Here is a 15556-nt window from a genome sequence, read left to right on the forward strand (position 1 = left end):
AAACTACTAGGAAGGGGAGTGGTCTGCTTTCCGACAGCCCCATTACACATTTCTAGGAAAAAAAAACTTTTCAAGCTCTGTGTACTTGAAACAAGACAGAATTACTGTGTTGCCTCTCTGTAGAGGTCCTCAACAACACTCATACCCTACTCTGAGGTTGTGTTGCCCCAAAGTCCTTCTTTTTGTTGTTTTTAATGTATCCCAGCATCACTGGCTCAAAAACAACTTTCAGTCTAGAAAGGAAATTCCAGAGTCAGTAAGTTAAGTTATACGAACAGGACCAATGCTGGTCTCAGGTAACCGTTTGGTACATTTTGTTCTGCTCTCTCGTTCATAAATCCTTCTCCTGTCACCCAGATGCATATGCACTGAGCTCAGGAGTCTGCCCACTTAGTAGTGATGACAAAGCATGAGACTACTACAGCCTCTGTGACGGAGAAGCTGAGTAATAACTGACTCCAGCCAAATAGATCACTGGGATGTAAGGTCATCCTGGAACTCTGATTTCCATTTTTTCCTCTTGATAAATTGCTCTGGGAACAATCTTCTCTCTCATAATGTAATCAAGAATTAGAAAGTCACTGCCACTTACCACAGGGTTGCAGTTCCTGGCCTGACTGGCTGTGCTGGGAATTTAACTGCCGTCTCCACCCTAGGAGCATGTGGAACCAATGTAACAGCTAACACAATTCAGATCTTAAAATGGAGTGATGTTGCTGTTCCAGCTGTTTTTGTAAGCCGGCAAGAATGATTTTTTGGACGAGGCCAAAGCATTAAAAGGAAAACAGAGGTGAGGAATAGTTCCTAGTTGATCAGCATGTGCTGAGAAACATCCTGGTGATAACCAGGAAAGAAAAACGCATCCTTGGACTGAGTAGTTGGGAAAAAGTTCTTTGCAGCTGTCAGGCACAAGCACCCTTCTTCAGGCATTGGGAGACCCTACCTTGGAGATCTCAAAACAAGAGCAGAGTCTTCCAATGCCTAAAGAAGGGTGTTTGTGCCCAAAAGTTTGTAAAGAACTTTTTCCCAACTATTCAGTTGGTCTAATAAAAGATATCACACCAACCCAATGAACCTTGCCTGCCTGTGTCCTTAGATCAACACGGCTACAACCAACAACCCCACATCCTTGGACTTCATTATGTAATGCCATACCCAGGAAAAAGCCAGTCAAAGGGTATGATTCTATCCTTGAGTATTTCACAGGAGAGATGCACAGTTCTTTACCTGGAAATGTCAGAGGTCTGTTTATATGAAAAGGTGAAGACAGATGGTGGCCTGAGGGCGAACAGCAATGGCTCACAGTACCACTTTCACTCCAGTAAACAAGGTTGCCAGACTGCAAACTAGACCTAGTAATGTGCAGTTACAAGCGGTGTGGTGCACATAGCTTTGCAGTACTGTTTCCTTGCTCATCTGTCTCCCTACTGAAGATATGAGAGGTTCCAGTAGTCTATGTACTATCTTGATCCAATTTAACTTTCACCTGTAGTTTGGGTTAAAATATAAAATAATTCTGCCCTTGAAGAAACTAGCACAACTGTTAGCTTACTGTTGATATCCAGGGATGGTTGAAGTCATTGGCAGGATGCAGAGAATGAGTATTCATATTACTCCTGCAGCTGCTGCTTGCAGCTCTCAGCCTATCAGCTGAAATCCTCAGTCTGTTGCTAATGCTGAGCCATATTTTGATTATGTTCTTTCGCCCTTCCATCCTTACTTCCTTCCCTTACTGCTCAGCAGAAGAATAGGGTAAGGGACTGTTAAGGGAAACAGCAGAGGTAAGGAATGGCTCCTAGTTGAGCAGTGTCCACTGGAGAAAGGTGCCTACACGAATAACCTAAATTGAGAGATGATTTGGAGGTCTGAGCATCTCTTTCAGACCTATCATACCATCTTAAGTTTTATAGCCATAAAATGAGAGTGGTTCTAAACTAACCCCTTTCAGAAGCTCTTAGACTTCTCTAGCAAATGGGTGTCCAGATGTACACTAACCCCACTCACAATTTGCATGTTCCTACAGCAAGTCTCAAGGATCTACGTAGTGGCATACAGAAACATTATTGAAAATCCTGCCCATTTTACCTTGCTAGCTCAACTCTGGCTTGAGAAACAATTATTTTCAACATGCAGCTTCACCATGTCCAGACCTACTCCCATGAAGGGCCCCTATCTATGTGCATACTGCCCTTCCAGGAGGCTCAGCTGTTCCTTTGGGTACAAGTTTGTGAGGGACAGACCTCTAACTACAGCCTTAGTAAGGACCACCAGTTTCAATCCCTCTTAAAATACCACTCTAGCATATTCTTGATGACTAGGCATCTCTCTGTCCTTTCAGCAATAACCTCTTCGAACTGCACTTCTTGCCAATGTGGAAGCCAGCCTACACCCTACATGCTCAGATCACAGGCAAGACTGATCCTAACCAAAGCCCAATCTTCATCTAAGCGAGACCAGTAAGGACTGAAAGGTCTGAAGCAACAACTTCAGGTCCAACACCAATAGAATAGATCCAGCACCAATAAAAGGAAGGGAAGTGTGCTATTGACAGTGTGTACAGCACAAGATAGCTTCATATATGCATAAGGCACTGCACTTTGTATCTAGGTAAGGCCAAGAAATAAGACATGAAAGAAAAACTAAACTAAACTAAACAAAACAAAAACCCAGAAACGCCCCCAGGTCTTAAGATCATTTTATAATTCCACAAAAAAACCCAGGGGAATGCCTCTTACAAACACTGGCAAGCCTGCAATTCTGTCAGAAAAAAACCCATGTATGCCAATCTCAATTGGCTGTAGTACTTAATCCAGCATTAAACTCAAACCCTGCTCCCCCACACACCTGCTAAACTGTACATCGCAGCAGAGTGACTAAGTAAAACCCACTGCAAACTACATCAGGCTGGCATTTTTATTTTTTTGGAAAAAAAGCTCTAATAAGCATTCATTTCCAAATAGCCTGGGATGGAAGAGAGTGCACTATACTCTCCTGAGACTATGATAAAATGAAATGGTTTAAAAATAATTTGCTTCAGGCTTGCAAGACTCTCCTAAAACATGCTTCAACAAAGACAACAGCCTTTAAAATTAGTAGGCTAAATTTCTCATCTTCTGACCTGTTCGGCTTTCATTTTTTAATCTTAATAAATGCTACCATGACTCAATGTGGTTAGATAGGATGATTTAGTCTTGGGGGAAGATGCATAAGGATTGATCTAACTGAAGTAACTTGCTAAATGTTAAGATATATGCACATAAGATAACTGTAAAGAGGTTAGAGTGCAGTGAGTAGGTGCAATAACTGTATAGCAGTTAACAAGTGGAAAGGTATAGTTCCTTTTGCACCACTCATCCCACCCCTGCCGCCAAGATCAAGAGGGTGTTTTTCACTTATGCTCCATATTGTACCAGAAAAGAGAGCTTGCTGCCAACCTCTGCTACAAAAGTAAATCTTTAAACCTATTTCAAAATACATTTAGAGATGGGAAGAAATTTTTCAGACCGATTTTTCTATTTTATTTTTTGCTTCTGATCATATACACAGTAATCGTGAGGGGAAAATTCAGATCCCATGTTATTTAGCTATTCTAAAAAAAGTAAAGTTCATGATGTATAAAATATGCTCTTCGAAGAATTCTTCTTCTGGACTTGTTAAAAATATTTGTGATACTTTATTCTGTGCACAGTTGATTTTAACCACAGTAACGTGAACAGTTTAATTTGAACAGCAGCAGAAACAACTCAGGACTTTAAGGACATCAGTGGGAGTGGAGACCATTCACAGCCTCACAGCGGCCAAGTGATAGTTACTTAAAACTGCTTTAAAATATTGATTAATTGCTATAGATAGATCTTTATTTTGTAAATAGTCCTATGATGGTCTTACAGGGGAAGAAAGTATCAAATATGGCTAATTTAAGGGAATATAGTGAAGAGATTGAGAGCAAAATGATATTCCTGAATGTCCTTTGGAAAAAAAATCTACTCTCACAATTCATATTTGCGTTAAATAGCCTGTTTTACTCAGCAAACTCCTCAGCGCTACGGGGTGCGATGCTGCAGTTGCAAAGTGTATTTAGCCCCCAGAGAGACATTTGTACGCTGCATTGTTATTTTCTAAGTAAAAGGGAAAAGACTGTAAAGGCGTCAGAGGTATGAGCAAGTATTTCCCATTACTACAGAATAATGCAATATATTCTCTGTTCTGAGAATGGCATGAAAAACCAAGATGTAATTAAAACATTTCCTTTGTGGAATGAGTGGCTCTTAGAAAAGAAATAGCTGATAACTCAGACTTGAGCTTTGCTTGCTTTTCTTCAGACACAACTTTCCGCTAATGGGGGTGAAGCCTTTTGTCTTTATAAAGCATCAACTAATCTCAGTGAGGAACTTTTGTCTGTTTAAAGCATAGGGGATTAGTGCCCTGAATAGAAGTTCTCAGTACCACAGGTAACAGCAAACTATAGTCCTGATACTGCAATGGCTTTGTCTGGAAGGACCCCCTGTGCCCATAGAAGAGCCTCACTGAAGTCAGCACACGCACATTTTTGTAGTCTGTAACGGGTGGCCAACCTGCAGCATGCATGCCACAAGTGGCACGGGCAGCCTGTGTGCATGATGCTCAGCAGACTGGGTGAGGTGGGACAAGCAGCACAGTGGCAGATTGGGTAGGAAGCAAAAAGCAGAGCAGGATATTGAGCAGGGAGCACAGGCAGGAAACAGAAAGCAGAGCAGCAGAGCAGGCAGGAAGCAGAAAGTGGAGCAGCAGATTGGGCAGGGAAATTAAGCGGGCGTTTGGGGCAAGTGGCCAGTTTGCCAAAAAAGGTTGGCCCCTACTCTTCTGTAGTATTACAACCCAAGTAGCACAATTTCCTTTAGTTGCCCCATGAAAACATTTACTAAAAAATCACAACTCCTGCTTGAAGTATAAAAGTAAAACTATTATTCAAAGAAAGTATTTTGGTCGTGACAGTCTTCTTAAGGCAGACATGGAAATAATAATTGGATAATTAGACAAAGCACTTTCTTTGTCCTTCCCACTTCCCTGCACAAATTGGACTAGATAAAGACAATTTGATAAACTACTCTAGAAATTCTGTCAAATAGGCTAGGCCTGAGTAAAGGATTTCTGCGGTTTTTAATTTGTTCCTTGGGCAGACTTTAGAGGTCTGACAGATCTCCACAGAGAGAGAGAGAGAGAGATCTATTAGGCGATTCACCAATAAATATAAATTATTGCTTGACTTTTGGTAGTGTTAAGGTGATAGCGTTGCTGTAATGGTTTAGTATACAAGAGGCAAGAGTTCTTGTGGGTGGCATATTTTTATTGGACCAACTGCATGCTTGGGATGGAGGCAATCTTTGGGGTATCAGAATGCCTTTCCTCAGGCCTCTGAGAGAGCAGCAGACACTGCAGACCTAAGCAGCAGATGGAACAAGTGCTTCAGTAAAACTTTGTATGTAAATAGAAACAGGATACAAGAGAAATGATCAGGTAGCCAACAAGCAGGAGAAATGCAGTAAAAACCTGATAATGGAAGAACAAGATTGTTCAGGAGAGCTCTTATCACCTGTGAAGTGCCGATTAAGTAGTATTAGTATCAAGTAGATTATAATGGATCATGAAGTCATTGCCTATGTTAATTCCCTGGTACTTAGTGTCCAACTGGCTAATGAATTTTTGTTCCCATATCCTGGTACTTCTTCAATTGCTACAATTCAGTGAAGGTCCAAGTACTGGTTTTATATTATTTAAATTTAAATTCCAGGGTCAAAGACACACCTTTCAAGATATGCAGTCCCTTAGCTAAAATGTCAGTAGAATAGTATAGCTAGACAGACGCCCCCCGTCCCCCTGCTACATTACAGAGGAATTTGCAGCAGCCCTAAGTCATTCATTAACACTCACCAATAGGCTAGGGATCCAACCCCCTTCTCTCTAAAAGCACCCCCAACAGGCTAAAGAAGTGCTACACAGAAGAAATCCAAGTCTGTTCACATATCTGAATAGCACAGTTGTGTCCTTTTGATCAATTATATGTAACTCTTACTTCCAGGGCCTAGAGGAGACTCTCTGGTCTTCATTTTGATACTGAAACTTTGATGAAACCTTCATAGATGGTGCACTGGCATACTCCTAGCCTGATGTGGAAGGGGTAGTCTCAGACTTCAATTTATAGGGGATATGAAGTACCATGGAATACACAGTCTCTATACGGTCATTCAAAGAGTACAATGGAGGCTCTGTTCCACATCAGTGTGTTTTACCAGGAGTGGAGGATGGAGTAAGGGAGATGAAGTCCTGGCTTATAGTCAAAGGTAAGATGCAAGATGTTGGTGAATAAGGCTAAAGAGATAAGGTGGGTCTCTAACTATTTTATTAACTATGATTATTCTACCAAGTTCAACCCTGCCCTGCCTTTTCCTTGTAGTTGTTTGCCAGGATGATGTTGGAACCTTAACTGCAAATTTACCTGCTTTGCAGTGTTTTATTTCATCTCTGCCACAATATTCTATTGTCTGCTTTTTTTTTTTTTTTTTTTTTTCTTTTTTTTTTTTTATAAAAAGCAAGCTAAATATACAATTTGAAGATTTTTTTTTTTACCTATTTCTCTCTATATACAAAATATGCATACATATTACACACACAGAGTCAGATTTTATCACAAAATCTCAGATTGGCAAAAGCATTTAAACATTTAACTCTTATTTATGCACCTAACTCCTATGAATTGGAGTTAGGTGCATAATACCTTTGGGGATATGGCCTGACATTTTTAGGATTTTTTCCCCTTCTAAGACACACATATAGTCACCCTGGTTGTCCATGTGTATCAACCTCTGAAATAATAGGATCTTCCTGTCACCGTAACATTTTTCAGACCTTATTTCACTCCTGGATTTTGCAAGCATTATCAGTGCCTACAGCACAAGCAGCAGAACTTCTCTGTGCCAAATTTCAAAGGTGGCTCTCATGAATGCATAAATCTCCACTGGCTTAGCCTCTGGAGCTTATACCAGTATAAGAACAACCACTTTTCTGCTCCTTTAAAAGTTGCAAGCTCCATTAGCACAGACTATTGAGACGTGCACCTCTAATCTGATGTTCACAAGATTTCTTTGACAGGCTTCTAAGAGAAGTTATAATCAGTCCCTATGTGGGTACCTGACAGAATTTTCAACATTAAAGGAATCTGACTGTGTGTAACTTCATAATACCGGTTCAATGCACATGTTCTCTTCGGTTACTTATACATAAAGTCTATTTAAGTTTTACAAAGCAAGCTACTTTTTTTTAAAGTATGAGCAGAGAAACAATTCACATCAACAAGACAAGCATGCCCACTCTGTTACAAAATCTGATATGCCTAAAATGGCTGACCCAAATGACTTCAATTAAAAAAAAAAAAAAAATTAAAAGGTACCCTTTTTTCTCTCTCTCTCTTTTTCCTTTGCCAGTCACTAAGCATGAGAGTTTTCACGGTTACAGGTCACTTTAGACAGTATGGCCTAAAGTTAGGGACGGCCTGAACTGTAGATTCGCTATGACTGTATTTGTGGAGTCAAATTTATTCCACAGAAAAAGGGCAAGAAAGGCAGAAGTTACGCATCTTATAACTTGCCTTGCTGTACACAGTTCGTCTAAAATCTCATCTTTTCTGTGTTAGATTACAAAACACATTCCAGGGTATATTAAGGCCACATTCAACATGAATATTTTTAAGGGGGACAGATTAGACTAGCACTGTATTGAGAGAGACAATTTTGGGAAATAGTTTTATACTCAGCACACTTGAGCTGCTTTACACTTTCCTGGGAACTAAAATCACTGCTGGAACTAGGAAGCAACAAGTAGTAGGTGCATCTATAATTCAAACCCTAGTAATTTCTCCTAAGCACTTTCTACCTTCAAGGGGAAGGCAGGCTAAAGGCAGCGTCCCACATTCACCTTCCCTACAGAGGCCTGCTCTATAAAATAGAACCACTGAGGCCCTCCTGCTTCAGGGATCGACCACTGCCCTTCCTGTGTTGCACGAACATCATCAACAAAACGTAAACCCTACTAAAAACAGGTAACATCTGCTAACATCCAAGCAAATTAACATTGGGCTGACATCAATGTTAGGGCCCCCTGTGGTCCCACTTGGCTGGTCAGACCAAGGACTGAGCTTGGCATAGGTTGTTGGGCAAAGGTGATTTCAAGCCACATTCTCACTCTGCAGATTCTGGGGCTGTTTGGGCTCTGGTATGGACCATAGTGCTAATTATATTGTCTGCAGATAGCCTTGAGGAACCAATCTCCAGGCAAGGAGGCCATGCCTCCTTTTTCTTGGCCAGGCCCCAAGCTTTCAAAACAGGAATCGGGAGGTTCTGTATCATCCAGTGGCCAGGGAAATGCTCCTAAGCTAACTGAGGGATAGTTCAAGCCATCAGAGCTGCATATAGCATATCAGTGAATTATTGAGAACAATAACAGCCACCATGATAGTCCACAGACTTTTGAGGGGGTTTCATTTTAAGCCCAGAACCTGCAGTCTGGGTGGACCTCTCTGCAGAGACATGGGGCTCTATCATGGGCACTGGGGTCCAGGCACATAGATTCTGTTGCAGGGTCACCTCTCCGATTTGTATGTCTCAGGACAGACACATTATTGGCCAGACTGGTGTTAGGAACTGCACTTTTCCTGCCTCCTAAAACAGACAAGACTGGAAGAAAATAGTTTTGTGTATTTGGATACAAGCAAAAAAACCCAATCCATTTGCGTTCAGTCATTTCACTTCAAACTAAATCCCACCCCACCCCCCTTTAAAATGAAGCAAGTTGCTAGTAATCACTTTTCATATTTGGTTTTCAGAAGTGCTTAACATATAAACCAAAAAGTGCCATCTGGTAACCAGAAGGACCTTTAAATAATCTAAATAGCATTTACATGAAAGCCAAGCCATCTGTAGAGTTAGACAACTTCAGCTTTTACAGCCACAAGAAATCTTTATTAACATAAAAGGGAAATTATAGAAATTAAGTTAAAACAGTAACAAGGATTTGGCAAACAGTCAAAAAAGTCAGGAAATGCTTAGTTAGTGCTGAAACACCATTCTTGACTTTGTGCCTATATATAGAATCAGATGCTGCATAGCAAAAACTTTGCACTCTTCTAATACGATAGGGCAGATTGTGGGGACACAGCTTCAGACTTAACATTTCCTAGCTTTGCAATTTAAGCAGACCCTTGAGCTTATATTGAGATAAGTACTATAATAAATATTCTAATGAACTATTATTTACATGGAGCGCAGTAGGCTCAGGATCAGGCCCTTTACATCCATAAGCTTCTCAAGAGAGAGTCTGAAGGATACTGCTTGTTAGGTTGATTTTTATACTAACCAAAAAATGTCTTAGAAAATGTAGTGCCTCAAACGAAATAAATGAATGGTCTGAGTCCATTACAATGGACAGGTACCTGTGTCACCAGTAGGACTGTGTTGGCTCTTCAGCAAACGGCCAGACAATTGAAATGAATGGGCCTGGAGACCAGGTACCTTTGAAGGAGTCCTAATTGATGGGACAACCTAGGAACTGCACAGTTTTGTGGGAAAGGAATGCCTGCCTATGTGGCATCCATCCGAGGTCTTTCACAGAAAGTGAAATAGAAAATTTCAACAGATGTAAAATATGCAAGCCCATACTATGCTGTCCTGCTCATATAGCCTTGAGAGAGCCAATGGGGGACACAAAGGTCTAGAGGACTTTTTTTTTTTTGGTAACTAAATCATCCTGCCAGGGTGACAAAGGTTTGCCTCCTCACCTAGTGAGGTGGCCCCCCAGACTGAGGGATATCCTGAGATCAATAGGGAAACCCCAGAGATGCCCTATAGCTGCTCCATAGGCTCCTTTGCTCTGCAAAGCAGCACAGCTTCCCAGAGCCCTCTGGATGTACCTAGTCTAATACTTTGAAGCATCTGATAGCTTGGAAAGAAAGTTTATATCATTTAAGAACTGCCTGCTGGATTAGTCCCAACATTATCTAGAACAAGAGCATTCCTCTGGGTTTGCAGAGAAGGTGCTCCCTCCTCCTAAGAGTTTCTCTTTCTTGGCTCCACCCCACTGCCAAGGAGCTCCACCCCCTCCACACTGCAGACATCATGTGTTGGCTCAACCCCTTCTGCATCTGACAGAAGTTTGGCCAAAAAGAGCAGATTTTCTGCTACTTTGATCATTTCCTGTGGTAAAAGTAGAGGGAATGATCTGACCCGGAGTTTTTCCTACTTTTGAAAAATAGCAAGGATTTTCATTTGCATTAGCTGCCTTAAATAGTCAATGCACTTCCTTTTCAGTAACACTTAACTGCTAGTTTACTGGTTCTCTTTACAGTTTTACTTTTTTCTTTTTAAAATCAACAAGCAAGTTGCTCTGATCTCCTAAACTCTGTTGAATCCAAGTCCCATACGTAATCAGTAACAAACGGGATTATAACAGAGAAACAAACAAGGTAACTGCAAACACAGCCAATACGAATGTGACAACTCTTCCCCCCGTTAGAAAAATTCCTACATTTTAAAAATAAGTTTAGTCCTCTTTTGGTGGGGACAGTGTTGTTTTTGGCTAACCCTGTGCATTGCACAATGTGTTTAAAAATGAGTTAACTGTGTTATTAAATACACTTTTAAAATTTATCTACTACGTATGTGACATGCTTGGAAAATTAAGTTTGCTGCTGTCAGAGAAAAAAGTTACATACATCTAACTCAAATGTTGAAATCAAGTGTACCTGCTTGGCTAATGTTACACATGTGTATACTTTAGACAATGAGGGCCTAAAGGATGAAGTCAGCTGATAAGAGACTATAATATTGGCCCTCTCCCATGAGGGGAAGAAGTTATGCACATGGGCTCCTGTAAAAATACTTCCTCCTTTGTCTGGATTTTCTCTGTCTTGGAAAATCCAAAGTGAATCAACAAATGCAAAACTGTTGGAATACTTCCTTGATGCGGCAGATTTGATCCCCCATACAAATGTATTCCAAGATAATTCCCACAATACATGCTCAATTTTTACAAACATGAAACAAAGTTATTTTTTTTAATGTTCTTATGCTTTGTAACAAAACCATGCTTTTTCAATTGAAGTGTGTGTGTGTGTGTGTGTGTGTGATTAGCTCGATGCACAAAGATATCTGTTTACATTAGTTCACATCAAAAGGCTTTTTTCAATTGTTTATGTTACTCTGTATATGACTATATAAATGATTTAAGGGGATACACTCAATCTGGAGGCATGTAACCCAGGTTATCATCAATGGGAATTCTATTCAGGAAAGCAATCAATGAAAGTTTTGACAGGTATTTAAATAATTCATAGTTTAACTTTGGTAAATTCATAGAATTAATTTACCATAACCAGACTTGTTTTAAGCCCCTATTTATTAAATCATAACCTAGCCAACTGTACTTCTCAGGATTTTATTCCCAGGCTTTATTTTATAACACTGGAATAAAAATTCATGCCTCAAAGGGGAAAGTACGATCTAGAGCAGCTTGTTGTTTTACAAAAAACTACATTTTGAAGCAAGATGCATCAAAGAGATGGGGGGAGGGTGGGACTCTGCACTATTATTGTAAAAACAGAAGTAATTTAGTAGACCTCTTAGTGTCAATTTTGTTGTGGTAAGATTTATCTCAATTAATAATATATTGCCTTTTATATTTGGAGGAAATAAGGAAGCTGTGCTGTGTTCTATATAACCTCATTAACAATGTAAAAATGCATCAATATGAATCTAATTATACAGCAGTGCCAAAAATTATTAAGTAAAAACATCAAAAGAGCCAGTGGGATGTTACTTTTCTTCAGATACGCTACAGAGCTGCCCTTCAGAATCTTTTGCTTTTATATCTGGAAGTAGGCCTGGGAAATGTAGGTCACAGTAAATTAAAAAAATATTAGAGCAAGATCATGTCACCAGATACACAGGCACGAGGGACCCTTTGCGAGCAGACATGTCCCGACTTCCACGCGGAAGGGGAGAGATCGGCTTGCCTCATAGCATCATTTTTCCCAGTTCTAAAGGACACTTCTCACTCCGTCTAAGATCTGCGCTAAGGAAATGGGTGGAACCTACTCCTCATCCCCTGTCCATCCCCATAGAGATTAGTCAAAGAAAATAATACTTCCTGAGACTGTTACCTTTCTTATAGAGACTTCCTTCCCCTCTCGGGTCACTAAAGGCACTTGCAAGGAAGGCAAACTACTGTGAAGATGAGCAAGGGGGCCACTGAAATTGCTGACAGTGCAAAGGCACAGGACAGCAACGTTATTCCTGCAGAAGACACACCCTACCATCCAAACGAGTGTGCATGCATGAATGCGTGCATGTGTGGTGGGAGGGGGAGGTAGATAATTCCTCTCCTGGATATTTCTCCCATAGGCCTGACACATGGGACAGGGTTATGAACCAAAATTAGAGCACATAACACCTGAAAAAACTGGGTCAGGTTATACTAAGATAAAGTGCATAATACAACTTGCACTGATATATAACCCCTCTATCTCTACAGCATAAATGGCGCATAGAATAGAACAGGCTTATATTACACAAAATCATTTAGGAAAACACACACAACTGCATTAAATACACACAGGGGACTGCTTAACCAAAAGTGAAAATTATAGCATATAGCAACACAACTTACTGAACTGAAAGAGTTTTAAGAGTTTCAATGCGGGGGGAGGGGGGCATTGTGGTTTTAGGATCCACTGAATTTCATTAAAAGAAAAAGCAAAACCAAACATTTTTCCAAACCCAGAAGTGTCATACATATGTTCACATACATCCAATCTAAAATGACATTTTAGAGTCTATTAGAGCCAACTAATCTTTTACTTACATTTGCAAATAAAACACACTACCTAGCATAAGCCCATACTTGAAACAATAATGCTATAAAAGGGACAGCGCTTCAGTATTCCAGGACTGATTCTAAAGCAGACAACTGCTGTAACTCTTAAAATAAATCATCTACAGCAATGACCCAATGCACAATATTAATTTTAAAAACACGACTGTAGACAATTACAGTGAAATTCCATAGTACTGTTCATAGGCCCAATACAACTCCCACTGAAGTTGGACTGGCCCTTCCAAGAGACTTAAGGCAGTTATGTTTTTGCTCTACCTGCAGCATAAAACTTGCTATGCTTTGAAAAAGACTCAAGTCGAACAGCTACAAATGCAGGCCTCAGTAGGCTCACAAGGCCCAATCCTGCAGCTCTTACACAGCCAAAGTAGCACTGAAACAATGGGCTTGCCCATGATGATAAGGGCTTGCAGTAGAGAGCCCATAATGAGGTCATCTGACCCAAACTCACAAGCTTTATAAAGTCCTTGAAACCAATAACAGGTAAAATACAGTGACACATCTCAAAGATGCAGGAACATCTGATATTTGCAAACCCTCTTTGTGTCACCCAGAATACAACTACCACTTTCCAGATGCATGCTATTAGTACACAGGTTACTGTCCAGCTTTAAAAAATAATAATACAAAGAATTCCTTTTTGGGAAGAAGAGAGTAGGAATAGGGGGAAAAGGGAAAGAAGAAGTATTTGTTAAAATAACATAACTGAATGTAAGTCTGTATGCTGCTCTAATAATTGCATTTGTACCACCCATTCCCTGGGGAAAATGACATACAATGCACGCTGGCCTAGTTGTTCAATTATTCAAGTATTAAGAGATTCACAGAAAGACATCTGAGAAACATAACATTTTAATAGATGAAATAAATACTCCAGTACATGCAAGATAAAAACTGACATTGGAAAAAAAATTAAAATCACTTTTGTTATAGTGTAATTTTTGTTTGTTTGTTTAAACACTCACAGTAGCTTTCCCCCCCCAGCTTGGAAATCAACACATGGAAACATAATCACAACCTCCACTCCTTCCACTCCTACACACCAAATGCACTTCTAACCTAACACTTGATTCAAAAAGAAATCATACAAAGAAAAGAAGTAGCTACATCCATCATCTAGTTGTTGCTGTGTTTTTTTTTTTCAAATATGAGAACTGAGGTAACTTTTTTTTTTTTTCCTGCACAACTGAACAGTAAAAATTTAGAAGGGAAGTTTCGGAAGACAAGACAAGACAAACTTTAAAAACCGCACCCAGCGCGATTAAAGCTTTTTTAGATTTCCCCCCACCTCCCCAGGTAGAAAACTTTTACCAGTTGATATTACCATCTCCTCGCGTTTAGACCTTGTTGAGTAATGGAAAATTTATTTGTGAATAATTGATTAGAGAAAAAAAAAAAAAAAGGGCCCAAATTGGCCACCTTCACTTCCTTCTATATATAGTTGGAGTATGTTGCTTTGTTTCATCACTACATGAAATTAAAGGACTGAGGTCCTCCAAGCAAATTCTTTGGTATATAAAAAAGAAGGGGCTGGGGAGGTGGGATATTATTTTCCTTTAGCCATGACGGGGATCTACACAGGGGTGGGGGAGTTAATTCACAGAATTGGAGTTCACTGGCGGTAAAGTCCTGGGTGAAGATCTTTCTCTTAGTGCCTGAGATAGCAGGTTGCACCCATCCGAGATGGCGCAAGCTGAGTTCCTCAACCTTTCCCTGTAATCGTTCATTTTGGTGCTACTTTCTGGGTGTTGGGCTATATCCCTGAGGCATTGGGTCAGGAGCACACAAGCAGATACCACACTCATGGCTCCTCCTAGGATGGCTGTTTGCACAGCTTTGCCCTCTGGATTAATGGTGGCAGCTTTGCCCAAAAACTGGGGCTCAGTGGCAAAGCCCACCAGAGCATAGACAGATTGCACCAAGGGTCCGCTGAACAGGATGCACCTGTTCCTGGTCAGCTCGCTGGGCGAAGTCTTGACCTCCCTGACGCAGGCCAGGAGGGCAGAGGCGCTGGTGCTCATGCATTTGACACTGAGTTTGAACTGCTCCTTGGCAAACTTATCCTTGGATTTCTCGCTGGCCAGCACGCAAGCATCTGTCAGGAATTTCAAGTTCTTTGACATGTTCTGGGAGACCTCCAGCAGGAGCTGCGGGCTCATGTCCGCCAAAGGGGTGGTCTTCAAGACCCCGCACCCGTGCTCCACCTCGTGCCTCCACCTGGTCACCTTGTAGCGATCCACCAAGCCGGGCATGGCGGGCTGAGCCCCCGGGGTCTCCACGGCCGCCAAGTAGGCGGCGTGGGCAGAGCACTCGGTCAGCGAGACCACCAGCTCCCCCATCTCCACCAGGCTGTCGCCCACCTCCCCGAAGCGGCCCATGTTGAGCTGGCTCTGGACGTCGTGGGTGAGGATGGAGAGCCCCTTGGTGCGGGCGATGACCGTGTCCCTGCACTTCTCGAAGGACTCGCCAAAGACCGCCAGGCTCTCGGTGGCCACCGGCCTGGTCTCGCTGGACAGCAGGAGCAGGTCGGCCACCAGTTGCATCTTGATCTTGCAGTGGTCGCACACAGAGAGGAGTTTCTTCCTCTGCAGCGAGCTGCTGCTGGGCACCTCGCTGGCGGACTTGCCCGAGCCGCCGC

The 15556-nt window shown here is 41.4% G+C and overlaps 1 protein-coding gene across 1 annotated transcript; it reads right to left on the reverse strand.

Annotated features, from left to right (window-relative positions):
- Nucleotides 1-13752: 13752 nt before the first annotated feature.
- Nucleotides 13753-15554, reverse strand: TLNRD1 (talin rod domain containing 1; the record flags this gene model as incomplete). Its single annotated transcript, XM_006033442.3, has 1 exon — nucleotides 13753-15554. A coding segment is annotated over one exon (1044 nt), but the record flags the coding sequence as incomplete, so codon positions are not given.
- Between the last annotated feature and the right edge of the window lie 2 nt (nucleotides 15555-15556).

This window comes from Alligator sinensis, unplaced genomic scaffold (assembly GCF_000455745.1).
Source record: "Alligator sinensis unplaced genomic scaffold, ASM45574v1 scaffold1318_3, whole genome shotgun sequence".
In the NCBI taxonomy this organism is placed as follows: Eukaryota; Metazoa; Chordata; order Crocodylia; family Alligatoridae; genus Alligator; species Alligator sinensis.